Here is a 24,381-nt window from a genome sequence, read left to right as displayed (position 1 = left end):
AAACAAATTTGGGGTCGCTGAAACTCAAAAAGTCCTTATGTACACAATTATTAAAGTGAAGTTATTAATACAATATGTATTGTAACTCCAAACCTAACCCTTTTTCAAGAGTTCCTACCTTATACAAGCTCTAATTATCGACTTTTGCCCAAAAGATTCAAGTTTGTGGTGAGTCCGCCCGGGCCCGAGCTTTTTAAGGGACCTGAAATATCAGAACCATAACTTGTTAATATTTTTTTTACAATAAAGGCTTTTATTAGAAATATATTCCGATTCGTGCTGATTCCCTCTGACCCTATACGCACATGTTTTTAAATTAATGTAATTTATGTATAAGGGCTCGTGATTTTTCATGGGGCTGGATTTTCTCTCGACGGCGCTGAGTCGTAGTTAACGATACTGAAAGGATGTAAGAATTTGCAATAGCCGAACAATGGCAATATGTTTTATATTTCCACGCCATTTCATAAAATCGTTCAAACTACTGCTTTTGTAACGTTTTTACTGATCAAATTAAGCTTGATATCTTTTAAATAATAATAATAATAGATTGGCGTTTACACATATGTTAGTGTTTGGCCGAGCTTTTCATCCAATTTGTGGCGTGCGTCTTTTTATGAGAAGCTGTTTTTCATGGCAAAAATGCACTCGAAGGTTTGCCATTACTTGCCGAGGGCCGACCGCTGTCAAGAAGAACCCTTTTTTCTATTTCTTTTTTTGCGATGTTGCTTTGACCAGGCCTTGAACCCGGGCTATGCGGAGTGGAAGCGCGCACTGCTCACCACTACATTACAGCGGCCTTATCTAGCATGCTAAAAATATGTCATTAACGTCTCCGGTACAAAAAGTTAATCCAGAAAATAACTACCATTGATGGCAATAATAAACAAGTTTTTTTCCCAACTTAAAAAGTGTCGGGCAAACTCCCCAATTCTCAATTAAAAAAGTCCACACCAGCTATGCAATGCCAAAAAAAAGATTATACTCTTGCATAAAACTATAATTAGTATGTGCCTAATCTATTTGCAGCTCAAACAGCGTTCGCGTGCTTTTGTTCTGGAGCGTTTGGTAGAAAGTGAAAAACTGAATACAATTGTTGTAAACCTATACCCGGGCAATAAAGGATACTCATTAGCGTTACACTATGACGATCGGCAATTGTTAACGCCTAATGGCGAATTTGTGCATGCAGGTGATGGGTCGGGTACTGGTGGCGCGGAGAGCATACAAGCAGGTACGAGTGGCACTTCTTCCGCAACCACCTATAGAGGTGCTTCTAGTCGTAGCATTGGCAGTGGTAGTGGTAGTAGTAGCAGCAGCAGTAAACTAAGTTTCGCCGCTATACCGCCTGATTTAAAAGGCGCCGGTAATGACTATGAAAATGCCTCCGACTTGAAGCTCAAAGTTGCTGGCGGCAGAGCCGATGAACATGGCTTACAACAACATCAACAACATGAGTACCCACTGATCGAAGTACTGCGTTGGCCCTACGAAAATGATCAATTGCTACAGTGCATTGATCGTGAGGTAATACCGGACTTTCTTGTTGACATGTTGAATGCGCCCAGCCTCACATTGAACGCTTCGCACGATGACAGCGAAGCAGCACGTACCTACGTTAAGCCGAATGTCTTCTACGCTGGCTGTGTAATTGCGCAAATACGCGATTTTCGACAAACATTCGCTATTTCGACGAATATCTGTGATACGAAACACGTCCTTCTGCGGCCCACAAATGCCACCATATTTGCTGATGTGCAGCACTTGGCCAGCACAACGAATCTGAACATTAATCCAACGACATCGGCATCAGCTGTGGCGGCAGGGATTTGTGGTGCAGAGGATAAATTACAACTGGAAAGTCAGTTAGTGCTAGCCACTGCGGAACCGTTGTGTTTGGATCCCGATCCTAATATCGGTCGTTTTGCCATCAATGCACAGAATGCGCGACAACTGTTCAATACGCATGAGTTGCGACGTCAAATGAAAAAGTACACGCAAATTTCAATAAATCGAAAACGAAAATTGGATCAGTTTACTCATCATTACGGACTTGAGTTATGTGACTACTTGACACGACTGCGCGCACGGCCACGTACAAGTAGCCTGGTGAACGCTAATGCCGCCGCGGCCACAGCGCCTAGCAGCAATCCCCTGGTGAGTGCAATGCTCACTTCGTTCTCGTCGAAAGTACCACGTCGACCGCGTGACGTCATACGACCGATACGTCCGCCACGGCTGGAATATCCATCGAATCTGAAAGTACCCGAGCAGCTTATAAGTGTGGAAAAGTATGCTAAGACGTATGAGCGGCCACGTGAAACCACAGACTGCCAGCCGCAATTGATCGAAGAGTACGTGTTGGAAACTGAACGTGAGGAAAATGCTGGGCGACGTGTGATCTATCACATAAAACTTTCCATTTTTCAACGACCCTCGAATTCTGAGTACCTGGGTGAGCTATATGTCGATCGCGATTACCGTGAGGGTGAACGCAATGGTGAGTCTTGTCGCTTTTCGTTGGGCACACGCATACATGCGAATCGATACATACAGCAATTCACCGAGATTTTCACCGAAGAGGGACGCAAAGCAGTTAAAATCACGCACTTGGTGCCGGGTCATTTGCCCAAGGTAACACACACAGGCATCACACCGGAACAGCGACAGGCCTTGCTGATGCAACAACGACAGGCGGCACTATTAGCAGCACAACAACAACAGCAGCAACAACAACAGCATGTGCAACATGCTACGACCTCGGCGGGTAATGCTCAGCATGTTACTGTTGCAGCAGTGGCTAGTGGAAGCACCACAGCCAGCCAACACCAACAACCGCCGCAACAGCAACACGTTGTGTTGGTCGGACCGAATGGCCAGCAACAGCACATATTGCCCGCCACCGTACAACACATAGGCACTGTTGGACATCAACAACAAGTTGCGCAAACTGTTTGCGCCGTTGGCGGGGGCGTGCAGCAGCAGCAACAACAACAACACATTGCCATAACGCCAACAGGCGGTAATTTGACGAAGAATATCAACATTGTCGGGTTAACTGCCAGCAATGCGGCTGCTGTACAACAAGTATTGCGCCAACAACAACTACAACAGCAGCAACAACAACACCAACAAATTACAACACAATTTATAGATGCGAACGGCACAACGATGCACATACAGTCGAGCGGCGGCAATGTCAGTAGCGGTAGTGCGGGTATTATTCATGCGCAACAGCAGCAGCAGCAACAACAACAGCAGCCAGCGCAACACATCCAACTACATTCGGTTGCAGGTGGCAATACTCATACGACAACGCAGCTAAGCCTTAGCAACGGATCATTGGTGTTGGTGCAACAACATCCACTTACGCAAGCGCAGCAACAACAGCAACAACAAACGCAAACGCTGCAACATGCCGGTATTACTATACAGCCCGCCAANACAGCAGCAACAAACGCAAACGCTGCAACATGCCGGTATTACTATACAGCCCGCCAACTTGCAGCAACAACAACAACAACAGCAGCAGCAAAAGACTCAGGTCATCACGGCGGCGCAATTGAACGCCGTTACTGGCACAAATTCAGCGTTGCGCACACAACTCAGTTCCAGCGTGCCAATATTGGTATGTATAATAAATTATAGTTAAAAAATCCCAACAAATATTAAAAGTTTTGCAAATATATTGACTCCAGTGTCACCTGAATGGTCGGGTTTTAAAAAAAGTTTTTATTCTTGCTGATCACTGAAAATGAGTCAAATCATCAATTTTATCAATTATATTGTATTGTCCTTAAGCCGTTCACAAATTTTCAATTTAATCCATTGTCTGAAGTTAGTGCAAATAACGGTGAAAGATTGTTGACGAACTGTCAGACCATTTTTAAATTGTTTCATTTTCTTGTTTTTTTTTTCAGCAGGCGCAGCTCAAGGCCGCGCCATTACTTACTGCACAACAGCAGCAGCAGATCTTGCATAAAACCACACAACAGCAACACAGTACTGCCAGTAGCAACAATAGTAGCAGTTCGACGACGACGACATTACACACAAATCCTGCGATAAATGCAATCTTCACCAATATCATGAATAGCGCCAATCAATTCCAACAACAGAAGCAACAGCAGCAACAACAACAACAACAGCTGCAGCAGAACTGTGAGTAAAATTGTACAGGCAGTCTAATCCATTTTTATGCAAATGTTTCCCATCTTATTTATTTGTAGCCAACAATAATAGCGGTGGTGTCAGCAACCCTAATGTGAAAAATAGCAGTAACGCCTCCATACGCAGCTTATTGAATAGCGCACCTGCCGCTATGACAAGTACACCAGTGGCCAGCGGCACTTTCACCACTTCGACCGGCCAACATCAGACCGTCACACAGGTGCAACATACATCTTCAACGCCTCAGCAGCAACAACACCAGCAGCAGCAACAGCAAACAATTGCGAGCGGTGAAAACTTTGTCCAGGTGACAACACAGCCAGCCACTGTTTCGGCGGCGACAACAGTGCAGCAACGTAAGCAGACCAACAACGAAGTGCTGCAGAATCTCCTTAATCCTAATCGAAAATTTAATATCGTCACCAGCGGTGGCAATATTGTGACTGCCAGTGCAGGAGGCACAACCTTCCGTACTGCAGCGGGCAATTTGGTTGCTGTCAATCTGAACCAAGCAGCCCAACATCAAAACCAAGGCCAGGACGGCCAGCAGATGCAACAGCAAACGACTGGCACCCAGGCACATCAGACGGTGCGCGTGTCAATGTCGGCACTCGCCTCACAATTAGCTTCACCGCCAGCGATTATGACGAATCCAAATGCGCCCAACTTTGGTTACACAGTGAGTGCGCTGGGTGCTGGTGGCGGCGGCGCCACGGTGAATACTGTAAGCAGCGTGAGCGGTGCATCTGGGGGCAGCATAAAAATACTCAATAGTGGCGCGCAGCAACAACGAGTTGCGTTGGCAAATGCATTACGACGAGACTCTAGCAACACAGGTGCCCCACCGAATGCTATTGTTGTTGGCGTGGCCGCACCATCACCTGGTAGTGACTCGAATGCGTCAAATGCCAGTGGCTTTGCGGTGCCGCAGCCAACCAGTACCACAAATTCAGTTGGCACCGCAACCAGCTTGACACTGCTAGGTGCGGCAACGCCGTCGCCTTCCGGCTCCGATCATTCACAGTCGTCATCACAAACGCAGAATCAAGTACTGCTTGAGCGCCTTCACAACAGTAGTGGAACTGCTGCGACTGCGATGCCAAATATGTCTCCACAACAACAACAACAAGCGCACGTGCACACACAATACCTAGCGAAAACATTGGTGCAATCGCCAGCTGCTGCCACATCCATACACTCACCCATGTCTAGTCCCCATCCACAGCCATCGCCCTCACCACAGCATCACCACCAGCATCAGCAACAACAACAGCAATCAACTGCCTCCAACACGACGACTACGCTGAATTTACAGGGTATTAATCTCTTGCAAGGCGCCATAGCTAATTTTCCTGGACTGCAGAATGTGCAAGTGCAAATACCGGGCTTGGCTCAGCCGCTTTCGTTGCAGCTGCAGGCCGCTGTGCAACAGCAGCATGGCCAATCACAACAACAGCAGCAGGCGCAATCTAACGCTGCCACTGTCTCGTGCGTACTTAGCAGCGGCGGTGGAGCGGGTGGTGCTGCAGTAAGTAACAGCAACGCTGCGGCCGGTGTGGTCGGTAGCAGTGGCGTAGTTGGTCAACAGCCACATTTGCAACAACGTAGTTTATTGGTATCAGTTCCTGTCTCAACACACAGCCAACAGCAGCAACACCAGTCGTCGCAACAGCATACAATAACGCTGCAAGCGGCAACGGGGACGCAGCAAACGCAAAATCATGTGCAACATGTACCACCAACAGGTACGATTGTGAATCTACCTACTGGCGGTACGGCGACCACTGCCGGTACACAAACTGTGATGCTAACGAATACCGGTGCGGGTGGTGCTGGAACCGGTGGTGCTGGTGTCGGTAATGCAGGAAATGCAGCAGGTGGTGGCGGTGCTACAGCAACAATGCTAACATTGCCAATTGGTAAGTTGAACATTTTATATACTATGAGACTTAATGCTTAAGTAGTTTTTTAGAAATATTGATATCTTTGGAATGGGTTTGAAAAAGTAAAATTTTTTTTTAGAAGATTGCATTTGTGGCATGTTTTATTAGGTCTTCCAATCGGGATTTAAAACGTATTATGTTTGCTTTCACGATTTTTCTGCGAGGAAGAACTTCTAAAATCTAAACTATTGATATCGCTCAATATTGTTGAGTTACGGCGGCACATTTGCTCCGCCGGACCCAAAGAAACAACCCAACGCCGAGCCACCACAAGGCTGCAAAGCATCTGTCTTATTTTCACATGAGCTAAAGTTCAGGGAAAAGCCAAATCCAAATCCACTGTTTCCGACGGACAAGCATTGAGATGCAAAATACTTTGGTCCGACCAAATTAGAAAATCTAACTGAGGCTTTCTTTTCAAGTTCAGTAATTTTCGTGCAAACTGACCTCCGCCACACCACCGCAGTATTTTTTCGAGATCTAATCTAAGTAGAAGCCCTCGAAGGTATTTAACTTCTACATCTAGAAGCTTGCTTAGTCACCACAAGTAGTTTAACTGATCGTAGGCATCCACGTTAATAACCCTAACATTTTAGAGCTTGCCAGCCCCCAGCGCACATAACTGTAATTGTAAATGAAGTACACAGCCACAACAAGGTTCTCAACTTGTTGGCAGCGCTAGGGCCGGTTCTAAATTATGCAGCTCATTGTATTTTTCAAAGAGCTTGCCTTAATCGTCTGCACATTGAAGACATAACCTTTATGTTTAACATTGCAATTGTTTGAAAACTTTAAGAAATGAGCCAGCCCTTGCCTTCATCCTATAATAAGTTAAAATTTATTTTTAAAAATATAATTTTTTGTATCATTACTTATATAAATTTATTTCGCCCAAAAACATACAAATATCAACGATAAGCAAACTAAAATTATACTTCAAAAATTTGCATTAAAATTGCCGAAACTACACTAATTCTTTTTTCTTTTTGCATTTCTCATTGCTTCCTAACGAAACAATGCTACCCTCCTTTCCCTGAACACATTACTCAACTCAAACCTCAAAAAAACACTCCTTGCATATCACAAATTGATACATTATTACGTCATTCTGCTGCACATACAATGCTTGCACATCATATAATTTTACTTTATTTTCACACTTTGTTATACAAATTTGAAAATTAGTTTAAACTCAAACTGTACTTAAATATGTAAGCAGAAAGCTATGTTCCCTCCTCTCCGCACCAATTAGCTGCACAAGTGTAACATATTCACATATTCAAATATAGTACACACAATGTTCTTGTATGTAAATGTCGAACAAATTTTGATACTTGTAACTACTTGTTTCAGTAAACAAACCTTGCGAAATCAAATCGCTTCCTCACTCCTTTTTCCACAAATCTTGCCCTGTCCACCCCAAAGCCGCACATGCGACATGTTCCTTACTAACATTTTCATTTAACAGAAAGAGTATGTAGAAATTATCATTTTGCCAAAAAGTGTAGAACAAAAGCAACAACAAATTGTCTAATATTTAATCACATACAAACGTTCGTTCACTCGTTCAACCAGTCAACCAATTCATTTAACCAATAAATCAACAACATCAAAAAAATCAAAGCAACAACCCGCGTACTTCCCCTTTCAATTCCAGCTCAATTTGTTGGTCCCGGTGTACAAAAACTAAATCCTCAAACAATCCGTACCTCAAGTGGTGGTGGTGGTGGTGTTGCAGGTGGCAGCATTGTAATACAACAGCAACAACAGACGCCACAACAGCAGCAGCAGCAAGTGACGCAACAGCATCAGCAACAGGGCCATCAATCGCAACAACAACAACAACAAACTACTACGACAATAAATGTGAGTGGAGTTGCCGCGGGCAGTGGCGGTAGCGGCGGCGGCATTGTCAGTAGTGGTCAACAGACAGCAATTCAATTGGTGGGCACCATACAGCAACGTCCACGCAACATACAAGTTGTCGGTACGAAACAATTGAGCGGCGCACAAAGGCAATTAATTGCGACGCAACGCAATATTGGCAGTTCGACGTTGAAAATCGCCGCGACACCAATTAATGGTAAGACATGAAATTATTAACTAGAAAGATATGCAAGAGAAATTTTTATGAATCATAAACATGCATACACCTGTGGCCAAAATATGTGCATAATAGAAACACGATATTGGGTTTATTTAATATTTATTATTTTTTATAAAATTATAGCTCAATATCAAAAACCATTTAAGTCAAAATCTCAAAATTCATGGAGAAAGTTACAAAATTCTAAAATCTAAATTTGAAGCTTTTTAATCAGAATTTAAGATTAGTAGTTTGGTATGCAGTTTTATAGTCCGTTTGATTTTTGTATAATAAATTGGAAGTTTGGAGTTGCTAAAATATCACGTTGATTTTTTATAATTTTTATTTACCTGAAGGAGTTAGTCATTTTCTTCCATACAAAGTATGTTCGACAAAAAATTATTAAAAATCAACAAAATATTTACATGGCTTGAGCAATACTTTTATAAAAAAAGTATAAAAACTAAATAAACAGAAGAAAAGATGTCAAAACTGGTCAAAATTTTGTGTTTCTGTTATTTTGTCCATTGGCGTACGTATGTATGTACATTAGGGCGGTCCACAAAAAAGTTTGAAATGTAAAGCTCTCACCCCCTATGAATTTTCTAAATGGAAAAAATAATGACCGCTTTTTTTAATATATATGACATATTTAGAACTGCCCCAAAGACCATTAAGTTTTCCATGTATTTTTTATGGGGAAAACACTTTTTCGTAAAAATAGTATAGAGTTCTTGAAAAACAATATTTTTCGATCGGAAAACTTTTTTCTCTTTAGAATAGTTTCAAGAATGCATATTTTTGGATTCTTAAAGGACCTAAATAATAGGGGAGAATGGTTCCGTGCGCAGAAGTGGAAAGCATTTGGCTGCCATTCACCTGGGAGTGGCCAGAAGTGATTCTTTTGCGTACGGTTCAAATCGCAGCTCAACGTCCGGATATTTATATCCACGTATCCTCTAAGTAGCAACCAAACACCCGTTTGGGAGCGAGCTAAAGTGAAAAGGTGTAAAACTTCGCGTGCGCTGGGTTTGGGTCCCGCCACGTTATAATCCCCCCGAATGAAAAAGTTCAGAAAGCCTCGGATGAGACCCCTTTTTTTTATTACGATCACGGCAAATGTATAAAGGACTATGATTTGAGGTTAGCCATGGAGAAGTAGACACTTTGAACGTACCGAAAGGTTATGTAGATCTACGTAACTTTGATGTCTGCTATGATGATGTTTATACACAACTTTTAAAGCTGAAGGTTAAGAAAGGAGCTGGGCCAGATGGACTGCCGAATTTGTTCTTGAAAAACTGTGCTATCGGCTTCTGTGAACCAATCACACATATCTTTAGTAAATCCCTGCAAACTGGTGTGTTCCCCGCTGTATGGAAGATATCTTATATCAGTCCCATTCACAAATCCGGACTGAAGTCAGACGTATGTAATTACCGACCAATTTGTATCCAATCGTCGCTAGCTAAACTCTTGGAAAAAATGGTATTGCCCTGTATGTCCTTCGCATTCAAGAATATCATAACTACCAGGCAACACGGATTTACATGTGGTAGGTCGACATCCACCAATCTATATCAATACGTCACCTACATTTTGGATAAAATGAATGGCAATAAAGATGTGCACGCAATATACACAGACTTCAGTAAAGCTTTCGACATGGAGGACCACAACATACTACTTGACAAACTTGTTTTGTATGGAGTAAGAGGGAATGCTTTAAAATGGTTTCGATCTTACCTGTGTGAAATATATCTGCAAGTCAGAGTCAATGGCTATATTTCTAGTAGTTTTGCTTCTACTTCTGGAGTTCCGCAAGGATCACATCTGGGACCAATTCTGTTTAATATCTTCATAAATGACATTGGTAATGAACTTAAGTCTGAATATCTGCTCTATGCAGATGATTTAAAGATATATAGAAAGATAACCAGTGATGAAGACGTTGATATGCTGCAGCATGATATTGATAAGATCCACGACTGGTGTACAACGAATAAACTCTATTTAAACACGAGAAAATGCGCTGTTATGTCCTACTCCCGTTCGCGTAAACCGCATACACCTGTATACTGGTTGAACGGTCAACAATTACAGGTGGTCACAACCATTAAGGACCTTGGTGTAATCGTTGACAGTGAACTAAGTTTCGCCAGCCACATAAAAAAAATTGCATTACGAGCACACAAAACGTTAGGGTTTATTCTCAGATCTGGCAAAGATTTCCGAAATCCGTACACTCTCATCCGACTGTTTAATGCACTGGTAAAACCAATCATTGAGTACTGCTCTATAGTTTGGTCACCGTTCACAGACCAGCTTGTCAATAGACTGGAAGCTCCTCAGCACAAATTCTGCAAGTATTTGTCATACTTTTTAAGCTCTTTGGGTGTAACCATGAACACCAATGAAGTCTACAAACATTTCGGAATCAGTAGCCTCATGAGCAGAAGGCAAGTTGCCGACCTGTCCTTCTTCTACAAAGTAATCAATGGTCACATTTGTTCACCTGAAATTCTTGAGCAATTTGGGTTCATCTGCCCCAAAGTGGGCCTCAGAATCAACCGCCAACTCGAAACAACAAGGACGACAAAGAACTACATATTGCACGGGCCTAACAATAGAATCGCAAGACTTGTAAATGAACATTGCTCTACTTTAAATTTCTTCGGAGGAACTCATGCGCTGTTTATGAAAAACGTGAAGGATCAACTACTTCTTACTTGAAACATCATACACAGCTATACGATAGTGCGCTTGTTATACTAGTCTTTTTACATTGAATTGCGTCATTGAATTGTTTAATTGTTCTTGTAATGTAATTATCCTAGAATGTTTAATGTGTTAAATTATTACATTAGTACAAAGCCGATTGGCGTTAAGCATTAAGCATTAATACATTAAATTAAATATATAAAAAATTATAGTTATGCACCTTATCCAGACCCCTAATGGGGATGGGGCCTCTGCCCGGCTGGTTGGTGTCCTCGGGAAAACAAAGGCTGACATCACCGCCATCCAAGAAATGCGATGGACGAGGCAAGGCGAGGTAAGCGCAAAGCCTTACGGCGTCTACTACGGTTGCCACGTAAAGGAGCGCAAATACGGTGTTGGATTCGTGGTAGGAGAGAGACTATGTCGCCGAGTACTGGTGTTCACCCCGGAGGACGAACGTCTAGCCACAATCCGCATCAAAGCGAGATTCTTCAACATCTCGCTAATCTGCGCCAATGCCTCGATGAAAGAGAAGGACGAGGCGTCCAAGGATCTCTTCTATGAGCGCTTTGAGCGTACATAAGAACGCTGCCCTCGACACGATATCAAAAACGTGCTCGGCGATTTTAATGCCAAGGTGGGCAAGGAGAGGATATTTGGCGCTACTGTCGGAAAATTCAACCTCCACGACGAAACGTCCGATAACGGACTGAGGCTGATCGACTTCGCCGGGGCCCGAAACATGGTAATATGTAGTACTAGGTTCCAGCATAAGAAGATCCACCAAGCTACATGGCTGTCTCCATATCGAACAATGGGAAACCAAATCGACCATTTTGTGATAGACGGAAGGCATGCTTCCAGCGTTATAGACGTACGTACACTCCGAGGGCCAAACATCGACTACTATCTTTTTGCGGCCAAGATACGCACCCGCCTATGTGCATACAAAAATGTGCGCCCAACAATGCAAAGAAAGCTTAACGTCGAAAAGCTGCAATCACAACAGACGGCCAATTTATTCGCCATTTGGCTCACACACCTGCTCTCTGAGAGCCCTCGTCAACAAACCGACATATGGGAGCAGTGAAACCACATTTCCGGCTCAATAAGTACCACCGCCGAAGAAGTAGTCGGATTTCAGCGAGCCTGAAAGAACAACTGGTACGATGAGGAGTGTCAGTAAGCTGCAGAGAAAAAAGATGCCGTCCACAGGGCCACGCTGCGATCGGGCGCAACGCGTGCTATGTGAGGCGCTATAAGGATCTGAAGAGGGAAGCTGCAATAAGAGAGAGGCCAAAATACGTGAGTGCGAAGAGCTTAAAATGCTGACCGACAGGAAGAATTCCCGAAAATTTTACCAGAGAGTTAGGCGACTTACGGACGGTTTCAAGACCAGGGCGAAGTCCTGTAAGAACAACCATGGTGACCTAGAAACCGATGTCCAGAACGCATTTAAATTATGTAAGGAGCACTTTTCCACCCTATTGAATGGCAGCAGCACTGAACGTAGTGGAGCAGACGAACCCCAGCCCGATGTCGGATGAAGATGGAGTCGATGTCCCACAGCCTGACTAGGACGAGTTACGAGTAGCGATAGCTGAAAACTACAAAGTTGTTGGAGCTGACAGCCTGCCAGCTGAGCTATTCTAGTGCGGCGGCAAGGAAGGTTATAGGTGTTATCAAGTGTATTGTGTGAAAGATTGGACCTTATCAGTGGACAAAACGAAGTATCTCCTGTCATCACACAAACAGCCAGAGCATACGCGTCGTTGCACACACGTCACTATTGACAGTTGCAAGTTTGAAAAAGGCGACGACTTCGTTTATTTGGGAACCATCATTAACACCAATAATAATGTCAGCCTTGAGATCCAACGGAGAATCACTCTCGTCAACAAGTGCTACTTTGGACTGAGTAGGCAATTGAGAAGTAAAGTCCTCCCTCGTCGTACAAAGATCACACCCTATAAGTCACTCATCATGCCTGTGCTGGTGTATGGCGCGGACGTATGGACAATGAAAACATCTGATGAAGCGGCTCTTGGAGTTTTCGAGAGAAAGACTCTGCGAAAGATTTATTTATTTTTTTCAGTCGATTTAACGATGAGCTGTATGAGCTTTATAACGATATAGACATAGTGCAGTGAATTAAAATTCAACGGCTCCGCTGGCTTGACCATGTCGTTCGACAGAAACGCTCCTGCTCTGAAACTGTTCAACGCGGGCCGCGATGCTGGTAACAGGAAGAGCTAGGCCTCTGCGTCGGAAAGACCAGGTGGAGAAGGACTTGGCTTCACTTGGCATTTCCAATTGGCGTCAGCTGGCACAGAAGAGAAATGACTGGCGTGCTGTTTTGGACACGGCTAAAATCGCTTAGATGCCAATAAAGAAGAATAAAAAATAGTTTACATGAAAAAATGGTTAAATAAACGATTGGGTACAATATTGGAAGCATTCAAAAGAGAAACAGAGTTTTCCGATCGGAAATCAGTCTCATTGGGAGTGTCGTGTCGAGTACCAGTCGCAATTCGAGAGTCGAGTCGTATCGAAAATTGCATGTCATTGTCTAACATTTCCACTCGACTTATGTGCTCAAACGGAAATACTTGGCAGCACTGGATAATATTCGACAATTTTCGTCGTCTACTTACTTCAGCACGACAGTAGGCAATGCTAATGTTGTCGACTCGTGCAATTTGGTCTAATTTACGAGTAATGCGACGAGGCTGATTTATTTTCAATAATTCTATACCATTTCTACGAAAAGGTTCTCTTTTTCCATTTAGAAAAATCCTAGGCGATGAGAGTTTAACTTAAAAAAAAATAAAAATTCGCCGCATGTATTTTTGGACCACACTATCGCCGCCCGTATGTTAAAAACATGAATGTGGGAAATCACGCAAGAATTTTTTTTCGAGATTTGACTCTACATTCATGTAATTGACATTGTAAAATATGTCTTTTCTGGGTTTTGGAAAGCGCGTTTTTTTTATAAAAAGCTTTTCATATTTCGAAAGTGTCACAAATACTTACATTTTGCCACACTTCATCAATATTTAATGATTCCCTCATTTATGTTAAAAAAAAATACCAAGAATATACAGATAGAATCAAATAAAACCAATTTTGCTTCACCTCGCTTGCTTAGGTTTCAACAAATGTATAATTAATTTTGACTGCTGATAGTTTCTGCTAGTTTGGGTTAAGAAACGTTTTCATTTCATTTCATTTTCATTTCATTTATTATTATAAAGAAAATTAGTACAATAAGATCCCAAAGATCTTTTTTAGTACAACGGTAACGGTTTTCCAGCAGAACGTAGTGGTAATTAGTGATAATTATCTATACAGAAATAAATATAATCTGCATGTCAAATTATAACCGTTGTATGTACATCAGACCGTACCAGCAAAAAGTTCGCGTACACCCCTGAGTCAAAGTATTTTTGAGAGGCAATTTCAAACAAAACAAGTAAATAAGTATAAGTTCGGGCGAAACCGAACTTTATATACCCGGCGCAGGTATCAAATATCGTTGATTTAACTTTCTCTAAACTACCTTGGCATGATAATCAGGACTGTTTTTCCCGATTTCAAACGTTTTCGATAATATGCTGAATTAGGCTTAATGATATAATTGAACCAAGTTTGGTTGAAATCGAGTCGTTGCCGAGATATACTTTTGTAGTCTATAGCAGTCTTATTTATTGTTAAGAGATTGTTGTAGCTATTAACTTGGAGTAAATTAGTAGGACTAGTAGGAGTATATTAGCAGTTTTTGAAATATTGGTGTTTTCGTATTTCTGAAACATACCGTTATATGGAAAGCTGGTGTAATTTTAGTCCGATTTGAATAATTTTTCACGAATTAATTTTCCGTATCAAGGTTATAAAGTGTACCGAGTTTGAGAGAAATTGATGAAAAGGTTACCGAGATACGCATTTGTGGTAATAAGTGATCGGCGCCACGCCCATTATCCAAAAATTTATAATAATCTAATTTTCAGCTAAGTGGTGATTGCAATCATCGATTTTAAGTGAATTAGCCTTAGTAGTTGCTGATTTATGGCAGTTTTCGTGTTTCTGTAAAACAGATTTCTTAGCTAGAAGCTAGGCAAGGCTCTTCCGAGTTTGGTAAGGATTGGTGAAGCGGCTATTGGGACACAGCATGTCATCATAAGTTTGCAAAAATTTCATAATTATATTATTTTTTGCCACAATTCTTCTTCACATACTAATTTTCAACAATTTGCATCCAATATTAACTGAAATATCGCAGTTCTTGCATTTTTCGAAAATACCGTTACATGGGATGTGGGCGTGGTTACAGTCTGATTTCGCCCATTTTCAATACCAACCTACCTNATTTAACTTTCTCTAAACTACCTTGGCATGATAATCAGGACTGTTTTTCCCGATTTCAAACGTTTTCGATAATATGCTGAATTAGGCTTAATGATATAATTGAACCAAGTTTGGTTGAAATCGAGTCGTTGCCGAGATATACTTTTGTAGTCTATAGCAGTCTTATTTATTGTTAAGAGATTGTTGTAGCTATTAACTTGGAGTAAATTAGTAGGACTAGTAGGAGTATATTAGCAGTTTTTGAAATATTGGTGTTTTCGTATTTCTGAAACATACCGTTATATGGAAAGCTGGTGTAATTTTAGTCCGATTTGAATAATTTTTCACGAATTAATTTTCCGTATCAAGGTTATAAAGTGTACCGAGTTTGAGAGAAATTGATGAAAAGGTTACCGAGATACGCATTTGTGGTAATAAGTGATCGGCGCCACGCCCTTTATCCAAAAATTTATAATAATCTAATTTTCAGCTAAGTGGTGATTGCAATCATCGATTTTAAGTGAATTAGCCTTAGTAGTTGCTGATTTATGGCAGTTTTCGTGTTTCTGTAAAACAGATTTCTTAGCTAGAAGCTAGGCAAGGCTCTTCCGAGTTTGGTAAGGATTGGTGAAGCGGCTATTGGGACACAGCATGTCATCATAAGTTTGCAAAAATTTCATAATTATATTATTTTTTGCCACAATTCTTCTTCACATACTAATTTTCAACAATTTGCATCCAATATTAACTGAAATATCGCAGTTCTTGCATTTTTCGAAAATACCGTTACATGGGATGTGGGCGTGGTTACAGTCTGATTTCGCCCATTTTCAATACCAACCTACCTTGGATAAATGGATACCTACATACAAAATTTTTGGCTCGAGTTATCGTGTACACGGACGAACGGACAGACAGACATGGCTTAATCGACTTCTCTATACATTTTGAGCAATTATGTATACATATGTCTAAATCTATCTCGATTCGTTTTGGCTGTTACAAACAACTGTTATGTGAACAAAGTTAATATACCCTTGTGCACAATTGCGATCGGGTATAAAAATTTTGGATTCGAATATTTTTGAATTGTTGCAAATGCATACAAAACAATAGAGCACAGCCAGTTCCACTTAACTTAAAAGGAAAAATATACCAATTTTTTCATATAAAAAAATAATTACTAATTAGTAATACAATTGAATACCGTATTTAAATAAAGCATATAATTTATATTGTTTTAAGCGTTAATTCGTTCTTGTTCACCCACAGCCCTGTTAAAAATAAAGCAAAGTAACAGAAGTCTAAGGCATATAAAAATATAAAAACACCATGATTTTTGATTTTTTACATAATAGGTTATATATGTATAAAAATTAAAGATAATTTTCTGTTTTATTTAAATAAAGTATTCAATTGTATTGCTAATTAGTAATTTTTGGTTTAAAATATTTTTTATAAGAAAAAATTGGTATTTTTTTCCTTTTAAGTGTTTCTCAAATTTTTATATACGNATCCAAAAATTTATAATAATCTAATTTTCAGCTAAGTGGTGATTGCAATCATCGATTTTAAGTGAATTAGCCTTAGTAGTTGCTGATTTATGGCAGTTTTCGTGTTTCTGTAAAACAGATTTCTTAGCTAGAAGCTAGGCAAGGCTCTTCCGAGTTTGGTAAGGATTGGTGAAGCGGCTATTGGGACACAGCATGTCATCATAAGTTTGCAAAAATTTCATAATTATATTATTTTTTGCCACAATTCTTCTTCACATACTAATTTTCAACAATTTGCATCCAATATTAACTGAAATATCGCAGTTCTTGCATTTTTCGAAAATACCGTTACATGGGATGTGGGCGTGGTTACAGTCTGATTTCGCCCATTTTCAATACCAACCTACCTTGGATAAATGGATACCTACATACAAAATTTTTGGCTCGAGTTATCGTGTACACGGACGAACGGACAGACAGACATGGCTTAATCGACTTCTCTATACATTTTGAGCAATTATGTATACATATGTCTAAATCTATCTCGATTCGTTTTGGCTGTTACAAACAACTGTTATGTGAACAAAGTTAATATACCCTTGTGCACAATTGCGATCGGGTATAAAAATTTTGGATTCGAATATTTTTGAATTGTTGCAAATGCATACAAAACAATAGAGCACAGCCAGTTCCACTTAACTTAAAAGGAAAAATATACCAATTTTTTCATATAAAAAAATAATTACTAATTAGTAATACAATTGAATACCGTATTTAAATAAAGCATATAATTTATATTGTTTTAAGCGTTAATTCGTTCTTGTTCACCCACAGCCCTGTTAAAAATAAAGCAAAGTAACAGAAGTCTAAGGCATATAAAAATATAAAAACACCATGATTTTTGATTTTTTACATAATAGGTTATATATGTATAAAAATTAAAGATAATTTTCTGTTTTATTTAAATAAAGTATTCAATTGTATTGCTAATTAGTAATTTTTGGTTTAAAATATTTTTTATAAGAAAAAATTGGTATTTTTTTCCTTTTAAGTGTTTCTCAAATTTTTATATACGAAGTGTACAAATACACATATCAGAAGAAAGCCGGTTTAATCGCCTTTACAACGGTACCAATTGTTTAAAAATCGGCGAGTAATATTTTTGTTTAAATAATTTTTTTTTGTTTTGATAAAAAAAAATTGTTTTTTCCTTTAATATGGTTTTTCTCAAATTTTTCTATACGAAGTATACAAATATGCATTTCGGATGAAAGGGGCTTAATCGCCGTTACAACGATACCAATTTTTTAAAAATGGGCTAGTATTTTTTGTTTGATAAGTATTTTTTCCTTTTAAGTGTTTTTCTCAAAGTTTTTTATACGAAGTATACAAATGTGCATATCAGAAGACAGGGGATTTAATCGTCTTTACAACGATCCCAATTTTTTAAAGATCGGTTGGAATTTTTTTATTTAAGATATTTTTTTTATAAAAAAGGTATTTTTTCATTTAAATGTGTTTTTTCTAAAATTTTTATATACGAAGTATACAAATATGCATATCGAAAGAAAGGGTGTTTAATCACCTTTACAACGATGTAATATTTTTTTAAATCAGTTCGAAATTGTTTGAAATATAAGGAATTTAATTTTTCGAAGACCTGAACTTTGACCCCTTATAGCACCTGTAATATAAGTTTGCACAAAAAAAGTTATATACCATTTAAATAAGAGCAAAAGGTTAATTACGTCTATATTTTTAGTTTTAATTATTTTTATGCAATAATTAAATATGATTTTTTACCAAAGGTCCTATTTCGCAATTACTCTTTTACCTATGACTCAATCTCTTAAAAAAATGGTTTAGTTCAATACCCAGAAAAAAAGTTGATTTTGCCGTACAGTGTAATTGAAACATGGTAGCAGTAAAGATATTAAAATTTAAAAAGTTACCTACGAAGAGAACTAAATAATTATTTTGTTCTTTCAACCCCTACATATGTATGTCTGACTCAGAAAGTTTTACAGTACGAGCGCGCTTTTTGTTGTGGACGGATGGAGAAAAAAAACGTAGAAATAATATAAATGGTTTTTAATTAAGCGAATTCGAGCTATCACAAATCGTAACAAATAATTTTTTTTTTACCACTCAAAACATCGAATTGATGGCCGTACAGTCCTGATTTGTTTTCTGTTTCCTCCTATACTCCGCAATTAACGATTTTCATCGCCAGAACAAGCTTTTGACGCGTTCAAAATCCATGTTTTTGAGAATCACGGCTTATGGAAAAGTGTATATCAGGCGACCCCAGAAACTCCGAGCATCAAATTTCAACTGCATCCAATCATTTTACAAATTTTTGTCCGCAATATTAGATTTCAAAACGGTAACTTATCATCGTAAAGTAAAGATTTTTACCGAATTTCCCAGAATGTAACGGATTTTTTTACCCAAACCAATTTTGGAGAGCGGATGAAAGAATTGTGAAAACATATCCGCCATTTTGGAGTTTATAAATTCATAATTATATTCCTTATCACCTACCCCCAAAACCCCCGAATAACGAGTTTCAAGTTATTTCAATCATTTTCAAAACTCTGTTTGGCATATTGGATTTCAAAAAATGCCACTCATCATCGAAAAGTAAACATTTTATACCAAATTTTGAAGAATGTAATGTGACTTTTTTACCCGGACCAATTTTGCAGAGGGTGCTGCAGTTGACGAAAAACGCCTCATACGTAAGTCGTACGAGAGAACTTGTTTCTTTTTTTTTCGCTGGTTTAAAGACTTATTAAGTGCCCCTCGTATTTTTATATACAGTGCAATCCGGTTATAATGGACTCCACGTGACCGCGTCAAATTGTCCATTATAACCGAGTGTAGAATATAATATTTTTAAGTAATAAAGAAATAATGTATGTACATGTATAAATACAAAACTGTATACTTTTCATGCAAGGTAAATGCCATTTTTCCAGATCAAAAACCAACTGTCACTTACAATCTACCGCAGAAGCTGATTGCCTATTTTCACAGATTTCGGTAAACCAATGAACTTTGTTGAGGTATATAGACATTTTCTGTTGCAGAAACGGTTGCTTCTCTTTAATGAATTCGGGGAATTACCGAACTTTGTTTACTGCAGAGATTTTTTTTTTTTTTTTTTAATTTGGCCTTGACAGCCCCGGTTATAATGAACAAAACCCGGTATTTTGTCCATTATAAGCGGAGTCCGTCATAACCGAGTTTTATTTCATATATTTGAACTGGGACTTTACAAATAGGTCTATAATAACAGAGTTTCCATCTTAAGCGAGTCTATTTTGAAAGGACTACACTGTATTTTTAGAAAATTTTAAAAACTACCTTGACTTTTGGGTTTGTGATTTAAGCATTTTGTTTTTGAATATGTGTACTACGGTTGTTTCGAATGTCACATTTTTCACTTTCGCGAATGCGAATGTGCGAAAGCGAATGTTAGGAATAACAATAAATAAGCTTAAATTTCCTTTTATAAATTATACAGTGTTTTAATCTAGTAGTCAAAGTTCAAAAGGAGCATATTAAATTTCAGGAAAAGTAATTTTGCTACCTTTTCTCCCACGAGGCGAATTCTTAGAGATTCGTACATAAGGCCGGCTACACCGAACAATTGCTCACTTTCGACGCATAAAGTACTAAAATTAACTAAACCATGTAACTCTTAATACAACTACGTAAAATAATTAATAGAACTGAAATATTTTACAGGTCATCAAAAAAAAGAGCACTTTGCAAACGTTAACAAAAAATGCGAACACATTTGAGGGTGCCCAATTAGATCTACATATTTACAGCGTGGCGACGAATAACTGTTACCCAGGTTTTTTTTTGAGAAATAAAAGGGTCCTTTATAGATTTTGCGAAAAAAGTATTTTATTGTTACAAATTTTACAATATACAAAAAACGAAACGTGAATTTAAGTCCTCAAAACTTTAATTCGCTAGCAATATGGTTGTATTCGAGCTGCAATTAATGCGGCAGTGTTACTTTTTATGAAAGAGCATCACGTTCTATGCGAAAAATTGGGCGACTCTCCCTTCATCAAGCGTTCGAGATAAAAAAAATGTTGACAATTAATAATAATAATAATAATAATAGATTGGTGCTTACACATATGTTAGTGTGCTCTTTTTTCGTCAATTGTTCTAGTAATTTATTTATTCCATACGGGACGCCAAAAGTTCTGTATTTCTTTTATTGTCCCATATTTGTCCCATATTCGGTATTTTGGCGCCCTAGCAGCTCATAAAAATGACATGCCTATGAACTAGTACTAGTTTTTATTTTAATATGGACGCTTGTGATTCGAATCAAGAAGCACATATGTAAATGGCGTTGAAAAACTGGGTATTTGTGAGTAGATATGAATCGAAGTTAGACGTTAATGATTATTGTTCAAATTTCTAAAAGAAATTTCACTAGTATTAAGCTTTTCAAAGGTATTTTCAACGCATCTCACGATGAATATTTTGTATGGAGCAAAGCATATTGCAGTAGTAGAGCAGCTGATTTTCCTTTTTTTTGAGAATCTCGTCTTTGAATTGTCATTTTCTTTACATTTTACTCAAGGCGAATTAATATAAGGTGATAGCAGAAGTACAAAAACAAAAATTTACATGTATTTTGTTTTTGCTTTGGTGGCGTAAACTGTCAAAATCTGTAAGAGTGTGTGTAGAAATTCAAACAAAATTTTTCAATTTGATATCAGAAGCCGTGCGGCGAAACACATACACAAAATCAGCTGAGCTAGTAACACCACCTTATATAAATTCGCCTTGATTTTACTCTAAAATTTTTAACTTTGTTTATGAAAGGGAAATGGAACCCTTCAAAGGTACGCTTTGCAATTCAGCTCGTTCCGCATGCTATTCACTGCATTGTGCTTGGCCGAAATCAGAGTCTCCGTGGAATAACTCGTGCTTCAAAAGTATTAGGATATTTTCATCATGTTTTTCTGCCTTGGAATGTTTGCATTTTTAAATTCATTTGTAATGCTAACTAACATAACCTTATCAGTCCGATTCTGAACAGAAACTCCCCGGGAGTTTTTCTTTTTTTCCCTTTCCTCCTATCATGAGTTTTTATTCACTCCCTTTGGATTTTTTATTTTAAATGGCGGAGTTGAGCTGCCAAAAAAGTGTCAAAAAGCTCTTTCGAAGTTCGAGTTTCCTCCTCCCAAGTTTTCGGGAAAATGCTATTCCCTGGGAGTTAATTATTTGAGGATTTATTGCTCGGGAGAAACAAATTTTTTGCAGCACAAATTCCCCGGGAGTATTCAGAATTGGGCTGCATACTTTCACATAAATTTTAAATAAAAAATCCCTTCTAAAATGTATGCAGGGAAGCACTTTCTTCATACCTTCTTGGATAGGCCTTTTAGAATGGCTTCAGTGAACCTAAGACAAAGCAATCGTTCAATACGAAAATGCTCGTGCAGTGCACTAGTACATAGCCGCGTTGGCTATAAAACAATTTTTTGGTGCAGAACTATTTTTTTGTTATTAGAAAATACATACATACATACATATGTACAAACGTTTTTCGAAATTTGTTTCTAATCCCGATTATTTTCTACTCTCTCTCCCTTACGTTCTTAAGCATCGAATGCAAACACAATTACAACAACAACTAATTTAACTGCCACACCCATTGTGATGTCGACGCAAAAATTGCAGTTAAAGACGATAAAAACGCCACAGCAGCAGCAACAACAACAACAACATGCCCGTATAATAAATCAAGTGACGGCGACATCTACATCCCAAACGCAAACGCCACATCAAGCGCAGCAGCAGCAACAACAGCAAACGGTTATTATAGGACAGCATGTAGCCACAGCGCAAGCGGCACAGCAGGCGCAACAACAACAACAACACATACAACTTGCAGGACGCACCGTAACAACAACGGGTAATGCCAATCTAAATCAACAACTTATTTCGGCAATAGCCAAGGCAGCTAAGCAGCAACAACAACAACAAGCGGCAAATCGACGTAGATCGGCAACAGATGTAAATAAATGAATGTCGCTGAATATATAATGTATATGATTTAGTAGACAAGTAGTAAGTGGAGCAGCAGTAGCAGCAGCAGCAGCAGCAGCAGCAGCGGTTGGCTGAATTGAGTCAAAAGAGTATAAGTGAGAGAAACTATATAAGCAAAGCAGTATAAGAGAAAAGCAGATATTAATATAATAATAATAATAATAATAAAACAGAAAAATTTAAGCATAACCAATTATATTGCAAGAACAAACAAGATACGAAAGTTTAGGCTAAGGTATTATATTATACTTTACCCTAAATAATATGCGTGTAATTCCTACTTCCTCCCTTCCCCTCACTAACACATAGCCCCCGCCCCTCCTACATGCATATACATACATTCTATATGCATGCAAACAATATAATTATCGGCTGCCATACTTGCTAAAGCGCGCACGTCTCTCCCTTCCAACACATACAGACACACACTGTTAACGGCCACCAATTGATTTGATTTAAATTAAATTGATTTATTGATTTTTAAAAAAGTATAAACGTTTCAGTTAACGAATTTCACAAAATTCTCTAGGTGGCTTATTAATAATAAAGCCGGTGAATGCATTCGATTGTACATACAATAATTAAAGATTAATTGGTAAAGTATTTGAAATTGATTTTTTGCAAAAATAAACCTAAACAATTATGAACAATGGAACACATAGACAATTTTGATGAATTCTACTACATAAGATCAACACTATTGGCGCGCGCGAAAGAACTTGGCATAATACATAATTTTAGTGATATATCTTAAAACTTAAAGCGTCCAATTGAGAGCATGTTTATCGAAATTTTATTAAAAAAAAAAAATCAAAGAAAACACTTAATTAATTCGTTTAAAAACTCTACCCTAGTCATTACAACCTACAAACATACATATATGTATGTATGTGTATATGTTTGTTATTTAAGTGGCTAAAGTCGTTGTTAGTAGTTATTTATTAAGCACCACATCAAAAACATAAACAAATTTAACCAAAAACAAAAATAATATTCGCGCTTTTCTCTGAAAGTATGCGGCGTCACTCAACTCTCAAAATGCCTCCTCTTAAAAATTAACTTATTTTGGGCGCCTGGATTTTGCTGTATGTATGTACATACCACGTGTAATGTAGCAGTACGAAAAACTCGAATCGAAAGTAAAATTAAGTTAAAAACTAAAATGAAAGATTAAATAACAAAACAAAAAAAAACAAGTTGTCGCGCAATCAGTGTAGTGCTGTGTTCTTTTTTCGTCGTCCATCGATGAAAAATGTACTATCTGACTGCTGGGAGTCAAAAAGTTGTTTCTGTTGTATTTCTCTCTCTCAATTTCATTTTTTACGAATCGAGCACGATAGGTGCAAGCTCTACAAAATGTATCTGTATTATACTTTGCTGCTCTAAATTTGCATGCGCTCCTTGTAGAAGAACAAGTTCGTGAAGGATCTAAGAAAGCGGAAAAACATTGCATGTGCATGCGAAAAGCGCCGAAAATAACGAAAACGCACGACCGCAGCATACTCAATTTTACAATTGCTTAGCAAAAAAA

General features: G+C 38.7%; 1 protein-coding gene and 1 long non-coding RNA gene across 13 annotated transcripts in view; one reads left to right on the top strand and one right to left on the bottom strand.

Moving 5' to 3' along the window:
• Positions 1-23,658, top strand: part of Spt20 (transcription factor Spt20 homolog) — a 39,063-nt gene extending 15,405 nt beyond the window's left edge. For 7 of the 12 annotated variants that reach the window (XM_017612281.1, XM_017612282.1, XM_017612283.1 and 4 more), the window contains exons 4-9: positions 1,030-3,389; positions 3,445-3,628; positions 3,921-4,161; positions 4,230-6,089; positions 7,771-8,196; positions 22,405-23,658. In XM_017612281.1, coding sequence (XP_017467770.1) covers positions 1,030-3,389; positions 3,445-3,628; positions 3,921-4,161; positions 4,230-6,089; positions 7,771-8,196; positions 22,405-22,829 — 5,496 coding nt within the window. In that variant the 3' untranslated portion in view covers positions 22,830-23,658. Of the gene's footprint in view, positions 1-1,029; positions 3,390-3,444; positions 3,629-3,920; positions 4,162-4,229; positions 6,090-7,298; positions 7,589-7,770; positions 8,197-22,404 lie in introns of those variants that run through there. The other 5 variants (XM_017612292.1, XM_017612289.1, XM_017612290.1 and 2 more) reach the window with 5 other exon arrangements.
• LOC108360120 (uncharacterized) lies at positions 607-20,804 on the bottom strand. Its single transcript, XR_001847052.1, has 3 exons — positions 20,794-20,804; positions 10,771-10,776; positions 607-799 (listed from the first exon to the last, which is right to left on the bottom strand). It is a non-coding gene; the product is annotated as an uncharacterized LOC108360120 (long non-coding RNA).
• Positions 23,659-24,381: the final 723 nt, after the last annotated feature.

This window comes from Rhagoletis zephyria, unplaced genomic scaffold (genome assembly GCF_001687245.7).
Source record: "Rhagoletis zephyria isolate East Lansing unplaced genomic scaffold, Rhagoletis_zephyria_1.1 Rzeph_scaffold_00520, whole genome shotgun sequence".
Lineage (NCBI taxonomy): Eukaryota > Metazoa > Arthropoda > Insecta > Diptera > Tephritidae > Rhagoletis > Rhagoletis zephyria.
The sequence above is the reverse complement of the archived record's forward strand: the minus strand, read 5'-3'. Positions and strand labels throughout refer to the sequence as shown.